The following is a 20,875-nucleotide window of genomic DNA, read 5'->3' as shown; positions in this document are numbered from 1 at the left end:
AATTAAAGCGTTTAGTAAAAACTTTTAGATAAAATAATGAATTTTATTTAGCTTGGTCTATCTAAAACATTACTATAGTATTTGATTGGCTATTTTTGTTAAAGAGCACCTTTAAATGCATTATTCCCTTTATAAGCTATCAAAATGCATGTGACTCCTTATAGGACATCTCACTTTGGGTAGGCTGTCTTTTAAACATTGAGCAGTTGTGTAGAATAGTGTCCCCTTTATCAAACTGTCTTGAAGAACTGGCTGGGTTTCAGAAGGTGTGTTGTTTATTGTGTTAATGTTAAGTCATACATAGGTGTTAACAGTGGAGCATTTGTGATGGGAGTATTCTGCATAGAGACAGTGTTAAGTGAAGAAGTTCAGTGTTATCAAAGGAGATACATAATTTGTAGTGAAAAGAGGGTAAGAACGTCATATTTGAGCAGAGGTCTCTAGAGTCATCTGAGGACCATGAAAGCCAGATGAGAATGTTGTGTCTGGAAGAGTCAAGTCTGATTTATGGTGGCCAGGCCAGGCACGTCTGTGCCGAAGCTAGTGAACTTGTCAGTGTTGAAAAGGCATAGAGGAATAAAACAGCGGGCTCTACTGTACTTGTGGAACAATTTTGAATGAAAGTACTTCTTTTTCTTTTTCTTTTTTGAATTATAGTGATGAAGATCTGTTGTCATATTTGAGAGTCTACTCCTAGTTTACTTTGTATTGAGCGGAGTTACTTACCTGCAACATCTTAGGGCTTTAGATAACAAGGTTTCACTTAAAAAATCATAAAATGTCATATAACTACATTTTACTAATAGAGACAATATACAATGTTATGCTTTTAATTTAAACTATTAGAGACAATTTGAATTTTTATATAATTTGTTTTCAGAGACATTTTTAGATAGCATTTCTGTTTCTATCTGTAGTCATCAAGAGTTCACATAACTAGAGCTGTCTTGGAGCAGTTTTTATCATTTGCAAAATACCTCGATGGCTTATCTCATGGAGCACCATTACTGAAGCAGCTATGTGACCACATTTTATTCAACCCCGCCATCTGGATACACACCCCTGCAAAGGTTTGTATTTCAGGTTCCTTCACTTAATTTTAGTTTAATGTTAGGAAGTAAAGTTAATACAGTGTGTAGTTATTGGATCTAATGTAGTCAATAGAAAACATTCAACGTGTTTTGCTTTTTTTCTAGTCAATATAAAGTAGAGATAAACATTTGAATATGTAAATGTAATAAATGAAACTATATCTAAACGTTAAACTAAGTTGTAATGTTATTAGATATGATTCATTCCTTGTCAACAGAGAGAATCTGGTATACTGATGAAAAACTAGGAAAAGGTAATAGAATACTGTGATCATTAAGACTGGGAAGTTACTTTTATTTTGAACTTAGATATTTTACCATGACATTTAAGTATTTTTAAATAAGCATATACATAAGCTACGTTATTTTCTAGAAATTTAAAGAAAGCCTTATATCAAGTAATTGAATTTATTCCTCCTAACCTAACCTAACTTGAGGGATATAGTGATTTTGAATTGTCTTTTACAGCTTTTAAATCTTTTATACAATTGAGTGAATAATGTTTAACTCCTGTTTTCAACATCTTATCTCACTATTTATGGCACTAAATTCACAGCTAATGATTGTTCTTCCTGCTTATCACTGTGCATTCCATCTAAATGATAGCTCTGTGTGGTAGCAGTACGTGAAGAGAGTGGAGCCACAGCCTTTGGCAGTGTTGTGCATGGCAGTGGATGTTTTCTCTGATATACTGCAGCGGTTCCTCTGGGGTAGCATGTGCTCCTTTCTTTAGGAGCTTTAGACCCCAGCCACTGCCACATCATTTTATTTGTTATAAGATTAGCCTTGATTAAGTTAAAGGATCATTTGTAATTGAAAGTAGCTATTGTCATTAGCTATAGAACCTTGTTTCCTAATTTGGCTATGTGGATTATCTATATTGAAATCAGTTTTATTGGCATATTTGTTTTGATGATTCATTTTTAAAAGATAACTGATGATTAAGAAACATTTTTAAATTACATAATAAATTTTAATATTTTGTCTTTTACTAACTTGCCCTTGAATAAAATTGAACTTATATTTAATAAACACTTTAAACTTACTTTTAATTATGTACTAGGTTCAACTTTCCCTATATACCTATTTGTCTGCTGAGTTTATTGGAACTGCTACCATCTATACCACCATCCGCAGAGTTGGAACCGTATTGCAGCTAATGCACACACTGAAATATTACTACTGGGTCATTAACCCTGCTGACAGCAGTGGCATTACACCTAAAGGATTAGGTAAGCACCCTGTGACCTCGTTTCCATTTTTCTGTGTTTGTCTAGATCCTGGACCCCAGTACAGTGAACAAATGCGCATTACCACAAAGTTATCCTTTAGCTCTTTGGTGTCATATGCGCTACAGCATTATGTTAGAAATTGCACATGGTTAAAAAAAGAAAAAAGCTGTCTAGGGTCAGTGAAGCAGCTCAGTGCTTGCAGGTACTCGCCTCAAAACCTGATGGCATGAATTACATCTCCAGGCTTCACGTGACAGGAAGAAAAACTGGCTCCTACAAGTTGTCCACTCACCTTTATTCTGTGGCATGTGTGCACTCCATACACACATAAATTAGCTGTATTAAGAGTGTCATAGTGTTAAAATACATGGGGATAAGCACATTTTTAAATGCATTTGGTTTTAAATGAGATGGTTTTTATGGGAGCTCTGGAAGTTACAGTCACAGTATTAAAATTGTGTAAATGCAGCTGGTTTCCATCAGTCTTTAGTACTTTGAACCTTATACTGCTTTGAGCTTTCATTTCAAAACTGCTGTTTGACCTGAGTGGAGTAGAAACTAGTTTAATTTTCATATGATTGCTTTTGTGTTTTAAGAATATAGCCATGTTTTCTAATTATACAAAAACACACTTGTAAAATAATCTCAAAGAGAAATAGCCATGGTCCACTGCACAGGAAGGAGCACTATTGAAAGAGGAGCTTTTACACCTGGGTGTGGCAGCACATGCCTTTAATTCCAACACTCAGTGAAGCAGAGGCAGGCATATGGCTGTGAGTTTGAGCCTGGTCTACAAAATGAGTCCAGGACAGCCAAATCTACACACCTGTTTCAAACAACAACAACAAAAAAACAAAAAAGCAAACCAAAACAACTAAAAATCCCTCAAAAACAAAAAAACGCAACAAAACAAAAACCAAACAAAAACAAAAGGAAGTGCAGCTTTTGCTCTCTGTCAGTACCTTGATACATAAAAATAGTTAAGCTTTTCTACAGAATCAACCTATTTCCACTTCTAATCATGCTTCCTGTTATGATTTAATTTTTATTCTATAAAAATGGCAATCTATTCCTTTTTATGTAACTGTGTCTGATTTCTTTAGAATTGACAAGAATGGACTAATTAAAAATATATTAAGTTTTTTCCAGAAATGTGTGATGGAGATTTTCTCAGAATTTTCACAGTAATATTGAAAATTATAGTTACAGCAACCTCTTTTTAAGAAGAAAAATAGCACTAGTATATTAATATTATTTAGTCATAATTTTTATTTTATGATGGGAGTCAGTAATTGTCTGACAATAACTGATGGTCATGTCTGGTCTGTCCTCTCAGAGTTTATCTACTGACTTTTGAGTTGATTATGCCCAGAGTCAGTTTCTGTTGAGTACTCTTTGTTAATATAATTAGCTATGTACAATATAAGTAGAGACATATTAATGTGTTCAGATGCATACATAACACTGTAGGTGTTGTTAATACCATCCGTATTTAGTCCAGTAATAGCTGAAAGCTGCACATCAACAGCTCTGAAGTTTGAATCACAGCTGTGTGACTTAGAGCCTTGGAACACTCCTTTTGAAAGGCTGAATTGTAGCATTCTTCACTATGAATAAACTGTGTTATCATTCAGCTTTACCACCTTATAACACAAAGAATGTACTAATACTTACATAAGAAAGCTCAAGTATGCTTACATATTTAATATGCTTATATATCTTTTTATTCTACTTTATTAAACTAGTATACCCCTCACGTGATAGCTGGAATGCTGACTCATTCTTTGTCATTTTCATTATCTCTTCTTGTGAAACATTCAAGTATGTACATTATTCTTTGTGTCTGTTGAAAATAAATTATAGAAAACATGTTTTCTTACCCTAAATGATTCCCTGTATATTTTCCCCAAAGGTAAAAGTTAATTCTGTTTAATTATAGTGAGGTACCCATGCATATCAGAGTATTAGCATTAATACAGTGCTGCTTCTAATCCAAAAGCTCCATCCAGAATTTATCAGTTATTTCAATAGTATCACTAATAGAAACAGATAATGTTTATCTTCCCTAAATGCCAGTTGCAGGACCGTTGCATTACCTTAGCCTAATCACTTCCATGTTCCTCTGTGTATGCTGGGTCTTTGAAGAGTTTTTGGACTTTTAGGTCCTTGACATTTTTGAAAAGCACAGGCAGATTTTGGAGACCCTTCAGTTTGGATTTGTATGTATTTTTTTATGGTGACTCAGGTTTTCCATTTTTGGCAGGAATTGTACAGAAATCCTGTTTCTATCTCAACCTGTCCTGTCAACGAACTACATGATGTTCAGCTGCCTGTGTCTAGTGCTGTTCAGTGTAAATGCTTGTATAGGGTTTCGTCTCCTTTGTTAAGACTGTACATACCCTGTGCTGCAACTAAACGTCACCTACTTATTTTAAAGTGAATCTTGATGGAATTTATCTTACTCTGTCAGCTTTCAAGACTGATATTTTCTAACATAATAGTTTGCATACTGCTGTCAGAGAGAATGTGCTTTTCTTCTGTATGTGTTTGTTTTCAGGTTTTTATATCAGCAAGGAATCACGAATCCCTCTTTTATTCCGTGTATTATGTTAGCAGCTGGTTGCTTTCTCTGAAAGGGCCCTGTAGTAACTTTAGTTTAATGTAGCTATAACATCTGTTCTGCACAGTGAGTTCTGTTGTTTTATTTCATAAACATATATGAGCATGCTGTACAGGAATGAGCGTGGCATATGGCAGTTCTACATGGAAACATGTCGATGAAGGATTTGTCAGAAAGCCGTGCACCAGCTCCTGGGTGGTGTCCTTATATATTTGGATGCTTACATTTTTCCAGATTTGTCCAGTAGGAAGCTTCATACGAAATGTTGTGCCTTCATGGCAGAGGTCCATGAGTTTGTAGTATTTCCTTACCACACATCACAAAATATTCTCACTTCTTATTATATCTTTCTTGTCCTAACCCTGTTTCTCTAAAGAACCCTTGCTTGCTTAATGGGCTGTGTATTTTTAGAGACTAAGATATGAGTGTTAGTTTTAGTATATCCTCTTTTCATACTCCTAGTGGACAGGTCTAGGAAGTACAACGACATGGGTGTGCACAGTGGTGCATACACACCGTGCTCCATTTCCATTTAAAGCCACGTGGCTCAGGCCAGCATTAAGGTTTTTGGTATTTGCATCATTTTCTTGATAGTGGGAACTGGCTCCCATTAGCTATGTTAATATATTTACTTATTTTCTTATCTTGTTAAATCAGTGTTTTAACACTTATATCATTACCTCAGGTTTTTGTTTTGTTTTCTTTTTTGTTTTTGTTTTATGGAGACTGAATTTCTCTGTGTAGCCTTGGATGTCCTGGACTCATTCTGTAGACCAGGCTGGCCTCGAACTCAGAGATCCGCCTGCCTCTGCCTCTCTGAGTGCTGAGATAATAGGTGTGCAGCACCAGGCCTGCCTTCATTACCTCAGTTTTAACAATGGTGTAAAGCACTGATTATCATTAACCTGTGGGTCATGACTCCTTTGGGGTCAGATATTCTGTATATCAGATATTTAAATAATGATTCATAACAATAGAAAATTACAGTTGTGAAGTAGCAATGAAATAATTTTATGATCGAGTGTCATCACAACATGAATTACTATATTGAAGGGTCTCAGTATTAGGAAGATTGAGAACTACTGGTATAACATTATGATTTGTTTTGCTCTTAATCTTTAATTTGTCCAATAAATCTTACTTTTATTTTTACATTTTATTTTTACTAAAAATGAATTTATGGAATACAGATAACATGCACATGAGCTTGTTTTTCTCCAGCATGATGTTTGCTGTAAAGAGTGTGACAAGTGTGTTCATAATTAACTATTACTGTGTGTTTATAATTTAGATTATTGACACCCTGTCCTCATTGCTTCACATATACCTCACATACATTTTGTCCTAAGATGCCCTATGTTGTTGCAGTATGATCATCTTCATCTTTACAATGAAGTAATAACAAACTTAAGGCATTTCTGGATTCTTTCCATGTTTGCATGTTTTATAAATCACAGTGAGCCAGGCTATTAAAAAATAATGTCAAGTATTGATGAGAAATGTTAGCTATTTTGTCATTGGCAAAAGTAGGCAAAACTATGGCTACTCTGTATGCATTTTACATGGGAGAAAAGGATGCAAAAATACTAATTGTCAGGAGGTAGTGTAGGACAATTTTCTATATGATACATGGGATTAAAAAGAGTCTATAAATAGAGAGAAACAGGCCAGAGAAATATTTTTTCTGGAAAATATTTTTCTGGAATATTTTGGAAGCTTACTAAGTTAGTAAAATTAAAAGTAAAGCATCCATGTTAATATTAGGTGATCATGGGCTTATCGGTTGGTAATGATAGATTAGAAACTTAAATCAGATCTTCCTCCTAAACCTAACATTCAGGAAATAATGTGGAATTGTCAAATGCCTGAATATTAATTTTATTCTTATATTTTTGAAATTGTAAAACACAAGCAACAATTATATTATGATTTTTAAAACAATAAATAATTCTACATAATTAAATAAACAGAAAACAATTCTACATAACTAAATATAATTGCATTAGTTTTACTTACTGGCATGGCTTATTTTCTTTCTAGATGGTCCCCGGCCGTCACAGAAAGAAATCATATCACTTCGGGCTTTTATGCTGCTTTTTCTGAAACAGCTTATCTTAAAGGTAAAAGAACTTTATTTTACAATTGCATTGTATTGGGTGAAAAGGAACTGTTGTCAAAGTTTTAAAATCGTTGTCATTATTAAGAACGCCTCCTCATGTTGCTCTACAAATTCTGTAAAAGTAGCATTTTTTGCACTTAAATTTTGGTTAAATACATGCTGAGATGGCCTATGCTAAGAGATATGGATTAGCTAAAAGGAGATGTGGCCAATGAGACAATGAATATATGAAAAAGAATTGAACATAAATACCTTATTCTAGAAAATGACATGTTTCCATTTTAGCTAAGATTTCAGTGTTCTGACATGCAAGGTTTTTAAGAGTAAGGTGGTTTAAAGGGAGTGCACAGACAAAATTGTATAACAGTACGTAAAGGGTGATCCCATAAACTCTTGAATTTTCAGTGGTTTAGAGAAGGAATAGATAACAATAACATAGTAACACAAAATCATCACAATATGCTAACTTTTTGTTATTGTTACTGAGACAAGGTCTTGTTTATGTTCTAGCTGGCCTTGAACTGACAGATCCCCCTGCCTCTGGGTCCTGAAATCTCAGTCTAAAAGCTTGTGCTGCACTCTTTTTTTTTTTTTTTTTTTTTTCTTTTTCGAGACAAGGTTTCTCTGTGTAGCCTTGGCCATCCTGGACTCACTTTGTAGACCAGGCTGGCCTCAAACTCACAGCGATCCGCCTGCCTCAGCCTCCTGAGTGCTGAGATTAAAGGTGTGCGCCACCACGCCCGGCTCTTGTGCTGCACTCTTGACCCTAAGTTTTAACAGTTAAGCTCTGAAACATGGGGGAATTGTATCGAATAAATTGTTTTTTAAGTTTTTGTTTACTCTTCTATCACTGATTTTACGCCTTTCTTTAAAGTCTTAATTTCAGATTTTAATTAACTAATGAAATATTTTTTAATTAGGACCGAGGTGTGAAAGAAGATGAACTTCAGAGTATATTAAATTATTTGCTTACAATGCATGAGGTAGAATATATTTTATATCTTTCATTTTAATTTTTTATTCAGAGATCTTGAGCAAACTTTTAACTAAATAAATATTTGTATTTCATATTATGCAGGATGAAAATATTCATGATGTATTACAGTTATTAGTGGCCTTAATGTCAGAACACCCAGCCTCAATGATACCAGCATTTGATCAAAGAAATGGAATACGGTATGATCATAATAGCAGTGGTATTAGTTGTGCACCCAAGACTATTCTTTGAATGTAAGAAGGTAAACAAGAGAAAAGCTTCCAGTTCTCATATTCTCGAGGAGCCAAAGAACAGTATAGACATGGTCTTAAGTGTGAAGATGAATGATTGCAATTGCTACGTAGTAGGAAAAGCCTTATATACTAGGAAAAGCCGTACATAGTAGGAAAAGCCTTACGATTTAATTATTTATTTGCGAGAGGACAATAAAGAACATGGTGCATTTTAGAAAAAGAAGATATAAGAGAATTATGGAGAATAAGGGACACACAGACCAACCAGATTTAGTGATCAGTATCATATATATGTGTGTGTGTGTGTGTGTGTGTGTGTGTGTGTGTGTGTGTGTGTGTGTGTATGTGTGTGTGTGTGTGTGTGTATGATTTATAGTCAGAAATATGAATGAAAAGAGAAAACCTAATGTAGTGAGAGCATCAGAAATTATTTTACTAATTGCTGTAAAGATGATGCCTTGAGGCATGAGTGGTGGTGTAATAGTGATAATTACAGATTTGAAAGATATTTTAGAACCAAATACCAAAATTAAAGTGATTTGAAAAGTGACAGTAGTTGTGGCAATTATGAATTAATTACCAATAAGGGAATCACAATTTCTCGATTAGAATTCTCATGAACCTAAACCTATAATTTAACTCCTAGAGATTTCCCTTTTTTTCTTTTTATTTTTTTCTTTTCTTTCCTTTGTTTTTTTCCCTCTCAACAGAAAGAACAAAATTAAAAAGAATAAATTTCATTTAGTTCTTGTTGTTTTATTTTACTTGTGGTACTGGGGCTCAAACTCACAGCACACAAGCGACAAAGCTCACCACTGAGCTATATCTCCAGACCCAATTTTGCTGTTACTTTAGTTGGACATAAGAAGCCCTGGTGATAAGGGCCCATTGAACTGTGCAGCTAATAATGTGACATATTTATACCTGTAAGACCTGAAACAAATGTTTCTGGTGAATACAGTGAACTTGAAGAGGTAAGTTATAATTATCAATATTTATATCCCATAATCGCATTCACCAATGGATTTGTGTGTTATTTTCTGCTATTGTAATAACTCTGTGTTAGGATCCTGTTCTTTTCTAATATGAAAATAATCTCCAAATTTTTAGAACAGAAATAACAAGGTAGGTGTCTGCCTGTGGGTCATTCAGCAGTCACAAGTAGGGTGAAGTCAGCATGTTCAGGTGCTAAAAGTTGTAACAGAAGTATGCATCCAGTGTGTTGGAAAGCAATGCTTCTATTTATAAAGTACTTTTTCCTTTGTAATATTATTTAATTGCTTAAAAGATTATTTGTTTTTTAGGGTGATCTACAAATTGTTGGCTTCTAAGAGTGAAAGTATCTGGGTCCAAGCACTGAAAGTTCTGGGATATTTTTTGAAGCATTTAGGTCATAAGTAAGTTGATGTTTTCATAATGAGTTATAGAAATAACTGTTGAAGTTTTTAATGAGTTTTGCATTTCATTTTTAATATATGAAAATTAATTTTAATAGACAATGTACTATGGAAAATGTATATAATAATAGATTATAGAACAAGACCACAATTCAAATAATATAGCTAATTTATGCATTTTAATATAGATAAATTATGAATTATAAGAATAAAATGAAATAGATTTGTTAAAATGAAGTATACATCTATATGAGTTAAATGAAAACTTCCTTGAGAACACTGAGTTCTCCAGGAGATGGGCTCTCAGGCCGGCAAACTGCGGTGATAGTTTATTTAAATTGGTTTAATTCTTCTTTTCTAGCAGTGAGTCCCATTGATATTTTGTGATTGTGAATTTCCCCAAACTCATTTTCTGTAAGCAGCAAGTGCACACCATGCTGTCCAGAACATAAGTGTTCTGTTGAAGGGCTGTGCTCTGTGCAAAGGAACATAATTGGTAATGTCTTACATGTTGCTGCCTGATATTTCCCCAAATCTCAATGTTGCCAAATTTGTTTGGTGCCTAAATAAAGAAATGACCTTTTCCATATTGTTGCTCTAAAACACAGCTGTAGAGTAAAAGCAAAAGGATGCTGCCGCATTTGTGAGCACACAAGACATTGTTTCTTAATTCACAGAAAATTGATGAGAACAGAATTCAGCCAATTTAGAATGGATGGAAAAATACTAATTACTGATGGAAAACACTCAATAAATTTAACAGAAAGAAGTGAAAGGAAAACAAGTATAAGTTAGTAGGAAGGTCAGACTTTTCACTTTTTTAATGACCTAATAATACCTACATGACATACCTAGAGTGACGTGGGTAAGACTGAGGAAAACAGAAGCATGGAATAAGTCCAGAAATTCACTGGATTTTCATATAAGCCAGCATATGAAATACGCCCTAAAATTTTGAGTTGAAAGTCTGACTGTTGAGACTTACAGTTGTGAAACAATGCCTTAAAAAAAATGGAGCATTGTTTGCCATTTTAAATTTAGAAAAGGAATTAGTTTCACAAAATTTTAAAGCTTTCAAAATACTGATCTATGTGGATAAAACCAAGAATATATACAGTGGATCTCTTAAAAGGGAAATGTAACTTAAGATGAAGTATATGTAACAATAGACATCATTTGTAAAAATAAATGTAAAACATTTTAAAATCACTCTTCTAAGAAAAAAGTTACAATTGATTGCAGAAGTAAAACGTGGTTTTGTTTGTCTGTATAATACTCACATGACTGAGACAGACAGAGACCATACGAATGAGCAGGGAAGACCACATAAATACAAAGGAAAAAATAGTAAGAGTCGTGATCTTATTTGGACGAAGGAATATGCAAGCTAAGAAGCAGTAGCTGTGTGTGGATGGAGTATATTTTATAATGTTGAACGTTAAATCACTAATAAAATAGAATTTAGATCCACTTGTAATTTAAAGCTTTAAGATGTTTCAGTTTCAGTCTGTGAAGTCAAAAGGAAAAGCATCTAAATAAGAGCATGATATACCTTCACATACCAGGGGAAACTTGGTGAAATTTTCTAGCATTGTAGTAGACATCTATGATGAGTTCTAAAATGTTGAAATAAACTGACATTATCTTATGGACATGAAATAACTTGAAGTGAGAACAAAGCTCAATTTAAAAGTTGGGGCTGGAGTGGTGAGTCAGCAGGTAGGAGCCCTGGCTGCTCTCCTGAAGCCCAGGCTCTTTCCCAGCACCCATACAGCGCTCACAACCATATGTAAGCGAGGTTCCCGAGGGGCCTGTGCTCCTTTATAGTCTCCACGAGCACTGCTTGCACATGGTGCTCAAATATACATACAGGCAAAGCATCTACATACATAGAATACATGCTTAGAGGAATGGACACAGCTGTCAGTACACAAGAAGGAAACACAGGAAGGAATGATGATACAGAAAATGTTAGAACAAACAAACAAAACAAAAACAAACTTCCAAATGAATTGAGTGAATGCTGAAAGAGGGAAGTAGTAATTAATCGTTCCTGAAATAGCAAAAATAATGAAGGCTGATTTTAAGTAAAAAAAAAAAATTACAAAGTATAATTTAAATCACAAGAAAAAGAGGAATCGTGACTATATAAGACATAGTAGAGATATGAAAAGGATTTCCCCCAATAACTAATATTCCTGGAAGCACCATGTTAGCACTTATGCCTGGCATCCTGCAGGGTAATATCTTGGCTTCTGTAGGACACTCTTAAAGCCAGCAGAAGATTTACAGGGTATACTCCAGGATATGCCATATATTGATTGGACTGCAGAGGTATTAGGAAAGTCTTGGATTAAACAAACTATACCTCAGACAAAAACAGAATTAAGTCAGATGAAATTAATCAGCAACAGAAACCAAGATGGGGAACTGGCAAGATACTTTAAAATTGAACCTTATAAATATGGTCTGGTCCAAAAGTATGTGACAAAATTTGAAGACAGTTAAACCATATGGAAATAAACTCAGAACAGAAGACAATTATTGAATTCCTATGGATTCCTATTGTAATGAAAGTCTCGAGCCATATTCTAAATTTTTTTAGTTCTTAAGAAGAAAAATATTAATAATTCAACCCTAGCATGGAACTTGCATTCTTAGATTTCTGCTTCAGAGAAGAGAGAACTCATTTCCATCTGGCATTGCTCTTGAGTGTTCCTGATACCAGTGTGTATGATTAAGTAATGGAGAAGGGATCCAAAGTCGCATCAACTGGAGATGAAATAAGTGTGAGCTCACACACTGGCATGTCTTAACAAACTTCACATGCTATGACATAATGCGTCCTCTAAATATGATACTCAGAAAAAACATGCAAAAAGCTACACATTTTAGGATTCCTCTTTTGTGAAATGTTTACAGTGAAGATTTATGGCTGCTAGAGACTGGCATTGAATGGGAATTGAGTGTAAATGAGGCCAAGGGAACTTTCAGAATGGTGAGCATGCTTTAAAAGTGGCTTTTGGGATAGTCACAAGACACGATGGAGTTGTTCAGAGGGTTCACTCTATTATATGTCTACAAAGTGAATTTTATAGTGTGTGCATTATGACAGTAGAGTTAGTAAAATATTTGAAAAGAAAATTTTAAAGCTCTTAGAAAATGTAATTTAATATCAGTTTTGATTAGGAAAAAGTTTCAAAATATGCAAATATAAACGACATAGCCAAGTTAATAAATTTGGTGTTTGAAAGAAAGATGTTTCATGATATAGATACTATAATTTTAAAAAGTAAGATTTGGAATGAAGGATAATATATTGAATGAATATACAATGAAAAATCATTGCAGAGGAAACTAGACTTGATAATAAACAGGAAGAATGAAAAAGGAAAAAATGGTCCTTTATTACTCATCAAGGTGACAGACTTAAAAACTTATGACTTTAGTATACGTTATTGGAAATTTTACAATTGATATACTGATATTAGGGAACAGTGTAACAAGTTTTTAAAAGATAGTTACTCTTTGTAATGTTCGTAATTACATATGAGCATAGTTGCCCATGCAACATTGCTGCTGCTGATAAGATGTCAGAGACAACATGATAGAAGATAGCAGGAGAAAGATAACTGAATTAATATATATTCATACACTGACATGAAATTTAGTTACCTAATGTTCTTAAGGGTGAAATTTAATGATTTTAAACTACCTTTGACCTCTTAGTCAATAAAATTGTGAAAGGAAATGATGTAAGAGCCATTTATTTAAGTACTAAAAATTTATAACTTTAAAAATGTATGTCCTTCTAATAAAATTATAAAGACATATCTGGAAATCAGAAACTGAAGTTATGCATCAGTTACTCCTGAACACGAGGGGAGTAGATCACTGACAGACACTCCATTTTTGTGACTGCATACTTTTACACAATTTCTTCTTTAAAAAAAAAAAAAAACTTAGGCTAGGGAGGATGCTGAATCAATAATGTGCCTGTCTCATAAGCATGAGGACTTGAAACAGGATCCCTAGCATCCATGTAAAAGTCAGGCATGGTGGTACATGTGTATAACCCCAGTGCTGGAGGAGGGGCACAGAGACAGCATGGTCTTCTGAAGGTTCTACAATCTTCTGGAGCAGTGACAACAGGTAGGAACCAAGTGTTCACATACAATAGCCTACAGGGGACATTTTACATTCATACCAAAACAGGAGGGAAACCCTGAAATGGAAGTAAGTAGAGCAGCGTTACTTTCATCTGTGGGCATCTGCAGACATAAGCACTCATGAAATGGAGGATTACTCTCTGTGACTCCAAGATCAAGTGGTCACTTTTATCATCGTTTAGATTGTTTTTATGTTAAGAGTTGATACAGACTAGATTACAGACTTGTGTTTATGTGTCTTGTGTGTCAGAGCTAAAAATATAAAAACATGATAGATAATTACTAGAATCTGGGAATAATAACTTCCAATCATCATATATGGTTATGCAATTTAAATATGTTTCATTTATGGACAATTTTTAGAGCTATTTAGATAAAGTTGTAGCATATTTGCAGATATGTGTTATTAGCATTTTTGTATATATAAGCAGATAGCTATATTATAAACTGTTGCTGCTTTTTATAGATGCAAGTGGACAAAAAAAATTAATTGTATGATTCTGCCTCTGTTTGTAAGTGTGTTTTTTTAGCCCAGAGTCATGTGCTCATAAACTTCAGTGTGTCTCATGATGTTTACCTTCATTCTCTCCAGGCGAAAAGTTGAAATTATGCATACCCATAGTCTCTTCACTCTTCTTGGAGAAAGGTTGATGCTGCATACAAACACTGTGACTGTCACCACATACAACACACTTTATGAGGTAAAGTAAAAAAAAAAAAAAAAAAAAAAAAAAGCTGACAGAAAATCTTAGGGTATATACCGGAACCTCTTTTCTTATGTGATGGAGATCACTACTTAAGCCAGTTAGCATCCCAATCATTACAGATGAGGATGAATACTTTGTTCATTGGTGTTTATCAGGGAACCTTAGTTGAGAAAAGATTGGCCTGTGGGAAAGCTCATGATTAATAACTGACCTGGAAGTGTCTGTACCACCCCTGAGCAGGTAGTCTTGTGTTGTGTTAAAAAAAAAAAAAAAAAAAAAAAAAAACAGGCTGAGGATGCCCTGGATAGCAAGCCAGGAAGCAGCTTTCCTCCATATCCTCCATATCCTCTGCCTCAGCTCCTACCTTGAGCGCCTGCCCTGTCTTCCCTCAGAGACAGAGTGTGACCTGAGAATTGTGAACTGAAATAAACCCTTTGTTCCACAAGTTGCTTTTAGTCATGATTTTTTGTCATAACAATAGAAATTCTGAGACAGATGCTTATCTTTTATTTTCTTCTTTTGGAAACACTTGCACATGTCATTGTTTTGCAATGTCCTGTGTTGTCTAAGGACTTTTTTTTTACTTTAGGTTTACTGTTTTGCTTCTGACACAGACCTTATTCACATACAGTGTGAATATTAGCTCTACTTCCACATCATTTACTCTTTTCCCTTTCTCATATGCAATAATTATCCCCCACCTTAAGATAGAGTTGACACTCAGATGAAGAACCGTTTGTAAAAGTGATGTCTTGAATTGTGTTAAAAATCTCATCATTTCTATATAGAAACCCTCTCTCAACCCTTGTATCAAAAGTGTCATAGTCACTGTTTCGCTGTTCTGAAGAGATACCTTGACAAAGGCAACTCTTTTAAAAGAAAGCATTTCCTTGTTGTGTGGTAGAGCATCTTCTGGGTAAAATCCAAGGAGTGGAATAGCTGGGTCTTGAGGAAGCCCTATTCCCAGTTTTCTGAGAAAGCGCCAAATTGATTTCCAAAGTGGTTGTACAAGTTTGCACTCCCACCAGCAGTGAAGGAGTGTTCCCCTTTCTCCACATCCTTGCCAGCATATGCTGTCACTTGAGTTTTTGATCTTAGCCATTCTGATGGCTGTAAGATGGAATCTCAGAGTTGTTTTGATTTGCATTTCTCTGATGACTAAGGATGTTCAGCATTTCTTTAGTTGTTTCTCAGACATTGGATATTCCTCTGTTGAGAATTCTCTGTTTAGTTCTGAGCAACCATGTTCATAGCAGCCTTATTTGTAATAGTCAGAACCTGGAAACAATCTAGATGTCCCTCAGTTAAAGAATGGATAAAGATCTTTGTGATTAGCCATGGGGGACACTGGAGAGATGGCTCAGAGGTTAAGAGCACCGACTGTTCATCCAGAGGTCCTGAGTTCAATTCCCAGCAACCACATGATGGCTCACAACCATCTATGATGATATCTGGTACACTCTTCTGGCCTGCAGGTGTACATGCAGGCTGAACATTGTATACATAATAAATAAATACATTTTTAAAAAGAATGGATAAAGAATCTGTGGTACATTTATACTATGCAATACTACTCAGCTATTAAAAACAAGGAAATCCTGAAATTTGTAGGTAAATGGATGGAACTAGAAATGATCATCCTGGGTGAGTTAACCCAGACCCAGAAAAATACACATGGCATTATACTCACTTATAATTGGACACTAGCCCAACAGAGATATCCCCTGAAAGTCTTCACTTAGCAGGAGATTGAGATAGATGCTGGGACTTCTTATTGGGGCTCTAGGTGCGAAAGGTAAGGAAGAATGGGGAAATAAAAGCATCCAGAGGGTCCTAGAAACCTACAAGAAGATCATCAAGGCTGATCCAAGACCACCAAGGATCTGGACCTAAGCACGTCAGCTCAAACTACTGTATTAACCAAGGACAATGCATGCAGTAAACCTAGAACCCCTATCCAGATCTAGCCAATGGACACCACATTCTCCACAATTGTGTGGAGAGCAGGGAGTGACTCAGATATGAACTCTGGTGCCCCCTATTTGACCACTTCCCCTTGGCGGGGAGATCTGGTGACATTCAGAGGAAGAGTAAGCAGGGTACCAGGAAAAGACCTGATAGGCTGTGATCTTATAGTGGGGGATGAGGTCCCCTTCTGTCACAAACCTAGGGGAGGGAATAGGGTGAAAGAGGGAGGGAGGGGAATGGGAAAATACAAGTGAGGGGATAACAATTGAGATGTAATCTGAATGTATTACTTAAGTAAAAAATTTAAAAAGAAAGCATTTCATTGTGGGCTTGCTTAGAGTTTCAGAGGGTTAGTCCATTATAATCATGGCCAGGAGCATGGCTGCATGCTAGCAGCTGCATGCTGGAGCAATGGCTGAGAATAGGCAGGCAGAGAAGGTAACACTGCCTGGTGGCTATTGAATTCTCAGAGTCCTTCTCCAGTGTCATACCTCCTCTAACAAGTGACAACCTACCCAAGCAAGGCTACACCACCTAATCTTTCCAAATAGTTCCCCATCTGGGCACTAAGCCTGCGAATATTTTAGCCTATGGAGCCATTCTCATTCAAGCTGCCACACAAAGTAATCTGCACATTTACTGCCTTACAAACGCCAGTAAAATGTCAGGACTATTTCTGTATATTAATCTTGATTCTACTATTTCACTTGTTTGCAGTGTTCCTTTCTTGTCTTGTCTTGTCATGTAAACACACACAAGTGAAGGACATTTATTATTATTATTTTAAGTGTTGAAATTAGTCAAGAGCAAACTAATGCATGACATGTACAATTTATGTGAGATACAAATTTCATAGTTCATGTACAGCTTTACTGGCAGGCTGCTGATTGGTTTTGTCAGTCCCTGCAGTCGTGCTTGCCAGCCTCTCCCGTCTTTGCCTGGTACACAGTGGTGCTGTAACTTCACAGTAATTCATAAGGCGCTTGACTAAAAATAAAAAGCCTTACTTTAATTTTATTTCTTTCTAGAAACTACTGTGTTCCTGTCATTTTCAAATAGAAAAACATTATTTCTAAACTCACAATTTGAAGAGACAATGTATTATGTATTCTTTGTTATGGATATAGACAGGAAGGCTTTGGGTCTCTTACATGGGAGCTACAGTTATGCCAAAGTGCTCATCAACAATATTAAGTTCAGATAAAGATAATACATTATCATTGTAGATAGTGTTGTAGATTTCAGAATAATAAAGGATAAATTCTAACTCCCTTTTTCATGTAAACTATGGTCCATATTTGATTCCATTCCAGGTTTTGTACATTTCTCAGATGGGATAGTTTAAATGTATTCAGGATCTACAAATAAAATTGTCTAGGAATCTAAATCTGCACCAGCATAGTCATGAATGACTTTGCAATGTGACCCAGGCAAGTAGATGTTACAGGAATACCATCCTAACTAATGCATGCTAGCCTTTGCACTACTTCAATTGAGAAATGTAATTCCTCTCTGCTCTTAAACACTGTGCTTTACTTGTGATTTACAAAGAGACCTCAGATGCATTCATTATGAACACAACATTAAATACACCTGTGCCTTCACTGCTACTCAGAAGTATAAAGATTTTGTCTCACACAGGCAACACTTACAGAGTATCATCTTATACATAGCCTTCAGCTCTTCTTAATATCCAATAATATATATTGCTAATGTATTTTTATTACAGTATATTGATTTTTAGATGGCAAAAGTAGCCGTTTCTGGTAATGGAACAGTAAAACTATTTAGGCTTTGTGAGTTATATGGTTCTCGAAGGAGCAATGGATATTATGACTCAACTAGGCTGTATTTCAGTAAGACTGCATTACAGGAGAGTTTGCTGTATATGGTCCCCAGGCCTTAGTCTTCTACTCCTTGATCTTTAGCATTCCTTCTTGCTATTTTATGCCATCTATTTTCACCTGCTCTCATGTGCAAATATAGGTGTGAGTAAGATCTTGGTCTGCCTGTTTTATTGCTTCTGAATTTTATATGCTAACTTTTGTTAGTCATTCCTCAGATTGCTTGATTGGTGTGCTCTAATAGCTATCAATGCTGTACTGATTTATGAAAGTTTCCTTTTTTAAGTATTATATACAAAACTGAATAATTTACCCATATAGTGGATATCACTGTGCAGTATAGTGAGGTGGTTTCCTTCGTGTGTGTGTGTGTGTGTGTGTGTGTGTGTGTGTGTGTGTGTGTGTGTGTGTGTGTGTGGTTTGTTTGGTTGGGTTTTTTTTTTTGGCATCATACATAATTTTATTTTAAAAGTTCATGCCAGTAGACTACATTTATTCACTGAATCACAAAAAAAGTAAATGAGAACAAGGGATGAAACTTGAGGAAACTATTAAGTTATGATTCTGATCTATGCAGGAAAGGTAAATGAGCAATTAGGAAAGAACGGTTAGGCCATCTTCATAGTTGTAATTTGGTGACATGAACAAACATGTAGCAAGTACTCCCAATGTCGTACCCTGTGAAATTTGGGACATCAATGAAAGTATATTATATAACAATAATATTGTCTGTGAATTATACAAGAATTCATGATTGAGTCATGAGATTCAGATTAATGGAATTCTCAAGCAGAAATGTCATAAGAACTCCTTCTAAAGATTTGATAGTGTCTGATATTTTATTTTTTCATAATAGTAACTTCCATTTGTTGGGTACTTTGTGGGACATTAACCTTCATGAAAGCTTTGTGTCTATTAGTTCAGGTCTTAAGACAGGTATATGAGTTACTGATACTTTTATTGCAGACTGATACTTTTATTGAGACTTGCAGATTAAATAATTTTCCCAGGTAATACCACTATCATATGCTCATGAAATAGGTAGGTTACGTATAAGAGGAAAATATTACTCAATTGCCTTCAATCTGTAATGTGAAAATTCTCTTTTGAGTCAAAGCCTTGGCATGACGTCAGACCTGGGGCTCAGAATGCTGGTGGCTAGTATTGATGTACTTTGTCTCTTCACCTTCTAGCATTTTTCTTGCTTTGGCTTATCTGGGTTTCTCAACATTTACTTACTTACGTGCTTTTCTGTCCCTCTGCTTCTTTTCAGTTGCGATTGACAGTAGAATAGAAAATCAATACAGTCAGTGAACCCTTACATGGAAATAATATTTGAAAATTAATTTCTAAATATTTTAAATTTGGAAGTTAATTATATACCTCTAGTCTTAAAACTAGAACATACCATCTTCATGTGCACACTTGCATTTCTGTCAGACTTCCTGAGGCTGGCTCAGTGGTGAATACAGCAGCATCTTACCAAATGTCAGTACATGTGTTTCTCCTGGTATCCAGGTTTGCGTCTCTGATTAAGTCTTTACTAAACAAAGAAAAACTGTTACTGACTCTGTTAGAATGAAGAACATTCAATAGATATGGATCCTCAGACAGTGAATGATCCAGAGATTCTGAAGTGCGAATGAAAATCATCCTGGGCTCTGTTACCAGTTAGTCACTCTGTGTGTCCTGTAAGTGGCAATGATTCGAAGAAATAAGTTTTGAAGGATTCTAAGTTATTAAAGAACTCATTTCTAAAGGCAAGATTATTGTAAATAACTAAAAGTTAGAAAGGCAGTGTCTGGTTGTTCAGCCCTGCTCAGCAGTTTATGTTTCTTCACTTAGGCTTCAGTCAGCACTCTCAGCAGAACATGCTGAATTGTAAAGTTGTGTTTGAATGAATTGCTGTTTTGAGGTCATCATAGTTTGAAGAATGGATCATTTTGGGCTGTTATCATCTGTTGCAAAAAATAACCTCATGGTAGTAATCAGTGATGTGAACTTAAGGTGATATTCTGAAAACTGGGATAAAAATATTTCATGGTGACTTTAAAACTCTTATAATTGAGTTGATATATGCATAAATAGTGACTGTTAAACTATATTGCTAGTTTCCAGTAACACAATAAATGTGAAATATATATGAAATGAAATCAAATTTAATGTTTAGTACTGCATTCATATGTATGTGTATTAAATACCACACTTATAAAGTTGCCTTTATTCTTAGAAATCAGTCTTTATCTATGTTTCCAACACGTCTGCCCCTTGTCACGTGTGGCTTCATTGCAAGTGTTGAATACATACAGAGCTCATAGGGGAGTGTTCTCCAGCTGCTTCTGTATATGCCTCCTGGAATCAGTAGGACCTGTCTGAGCCTTAAATTGCCATAAAAGGTTTATACCTACATTTATTTCTCTCTATTTCTACACATTGTTTCCTTCCCTCTTTTAAAATCTCACATATGTTCTTAATGGCAGTTTACCATATTTTATTGC

General features: G+C 35.2%; 1 protein-coding gene across 6 annotated transcripts in view; it reads left to right on the top strand.

Annotated features, from left to right (window-relative positions):
- Nbea (neurobeachin) overlaps positions 1-20,875 on the top strand; it is a 657,568-nt gene that overhangs the window by 257,029 nt on the left and 379,664 nt on the right. For 5 of the 6 annotated variants that reach the window (XM_051157179.1, XM_051157174.1, XM_051157175.1 and 2 more), the window contains 7 exons: positions 918-1,070; positions 2,155-2,323; positions 6,984-7,063; positions 7,983-8,045; positions 8,141-8,238; positions 9,597-9,689; positions 14,451-14,559. In XM_051157179.1, coding sequence (XP_051013136.1) covers positions 918-1,070; positions 2,155-2,323; positions 6,984-7,063; positions 7,983-8,045; positions 8,141-8,238; positions 9,597-9,689; positions 14,451-14,559 — 765 coding nt within the window. Of the gene's footprint in view, positions 1-917; positions 1,071-2,154; positions 2,324-6,983; positions 7,064-7,980; positions 8,046-8,140; positions 8,239-9,596; positions 9,690-14,450; positions 14,560-20,875 lie in introns of all 6 variants that reach the window. The other variant, XM_051157177.1, reaches the window with a different exon arrangement.

Source organism: Acomys russatus, chromosome 15 (genome assembly GCF_903995435.1).
Source record: "Acomys russatus chromosome 15, mAcoRus1.1, whole genome shotgun sequence".
NCBI lineage: Eukaryota > Metazoa > Chordata > Mammalia > Rodentia > Muridae > Acomys > Acomys russatus.
This window is presented reverse-complemented; position numbering and strand designations above follow the sequence as displayed.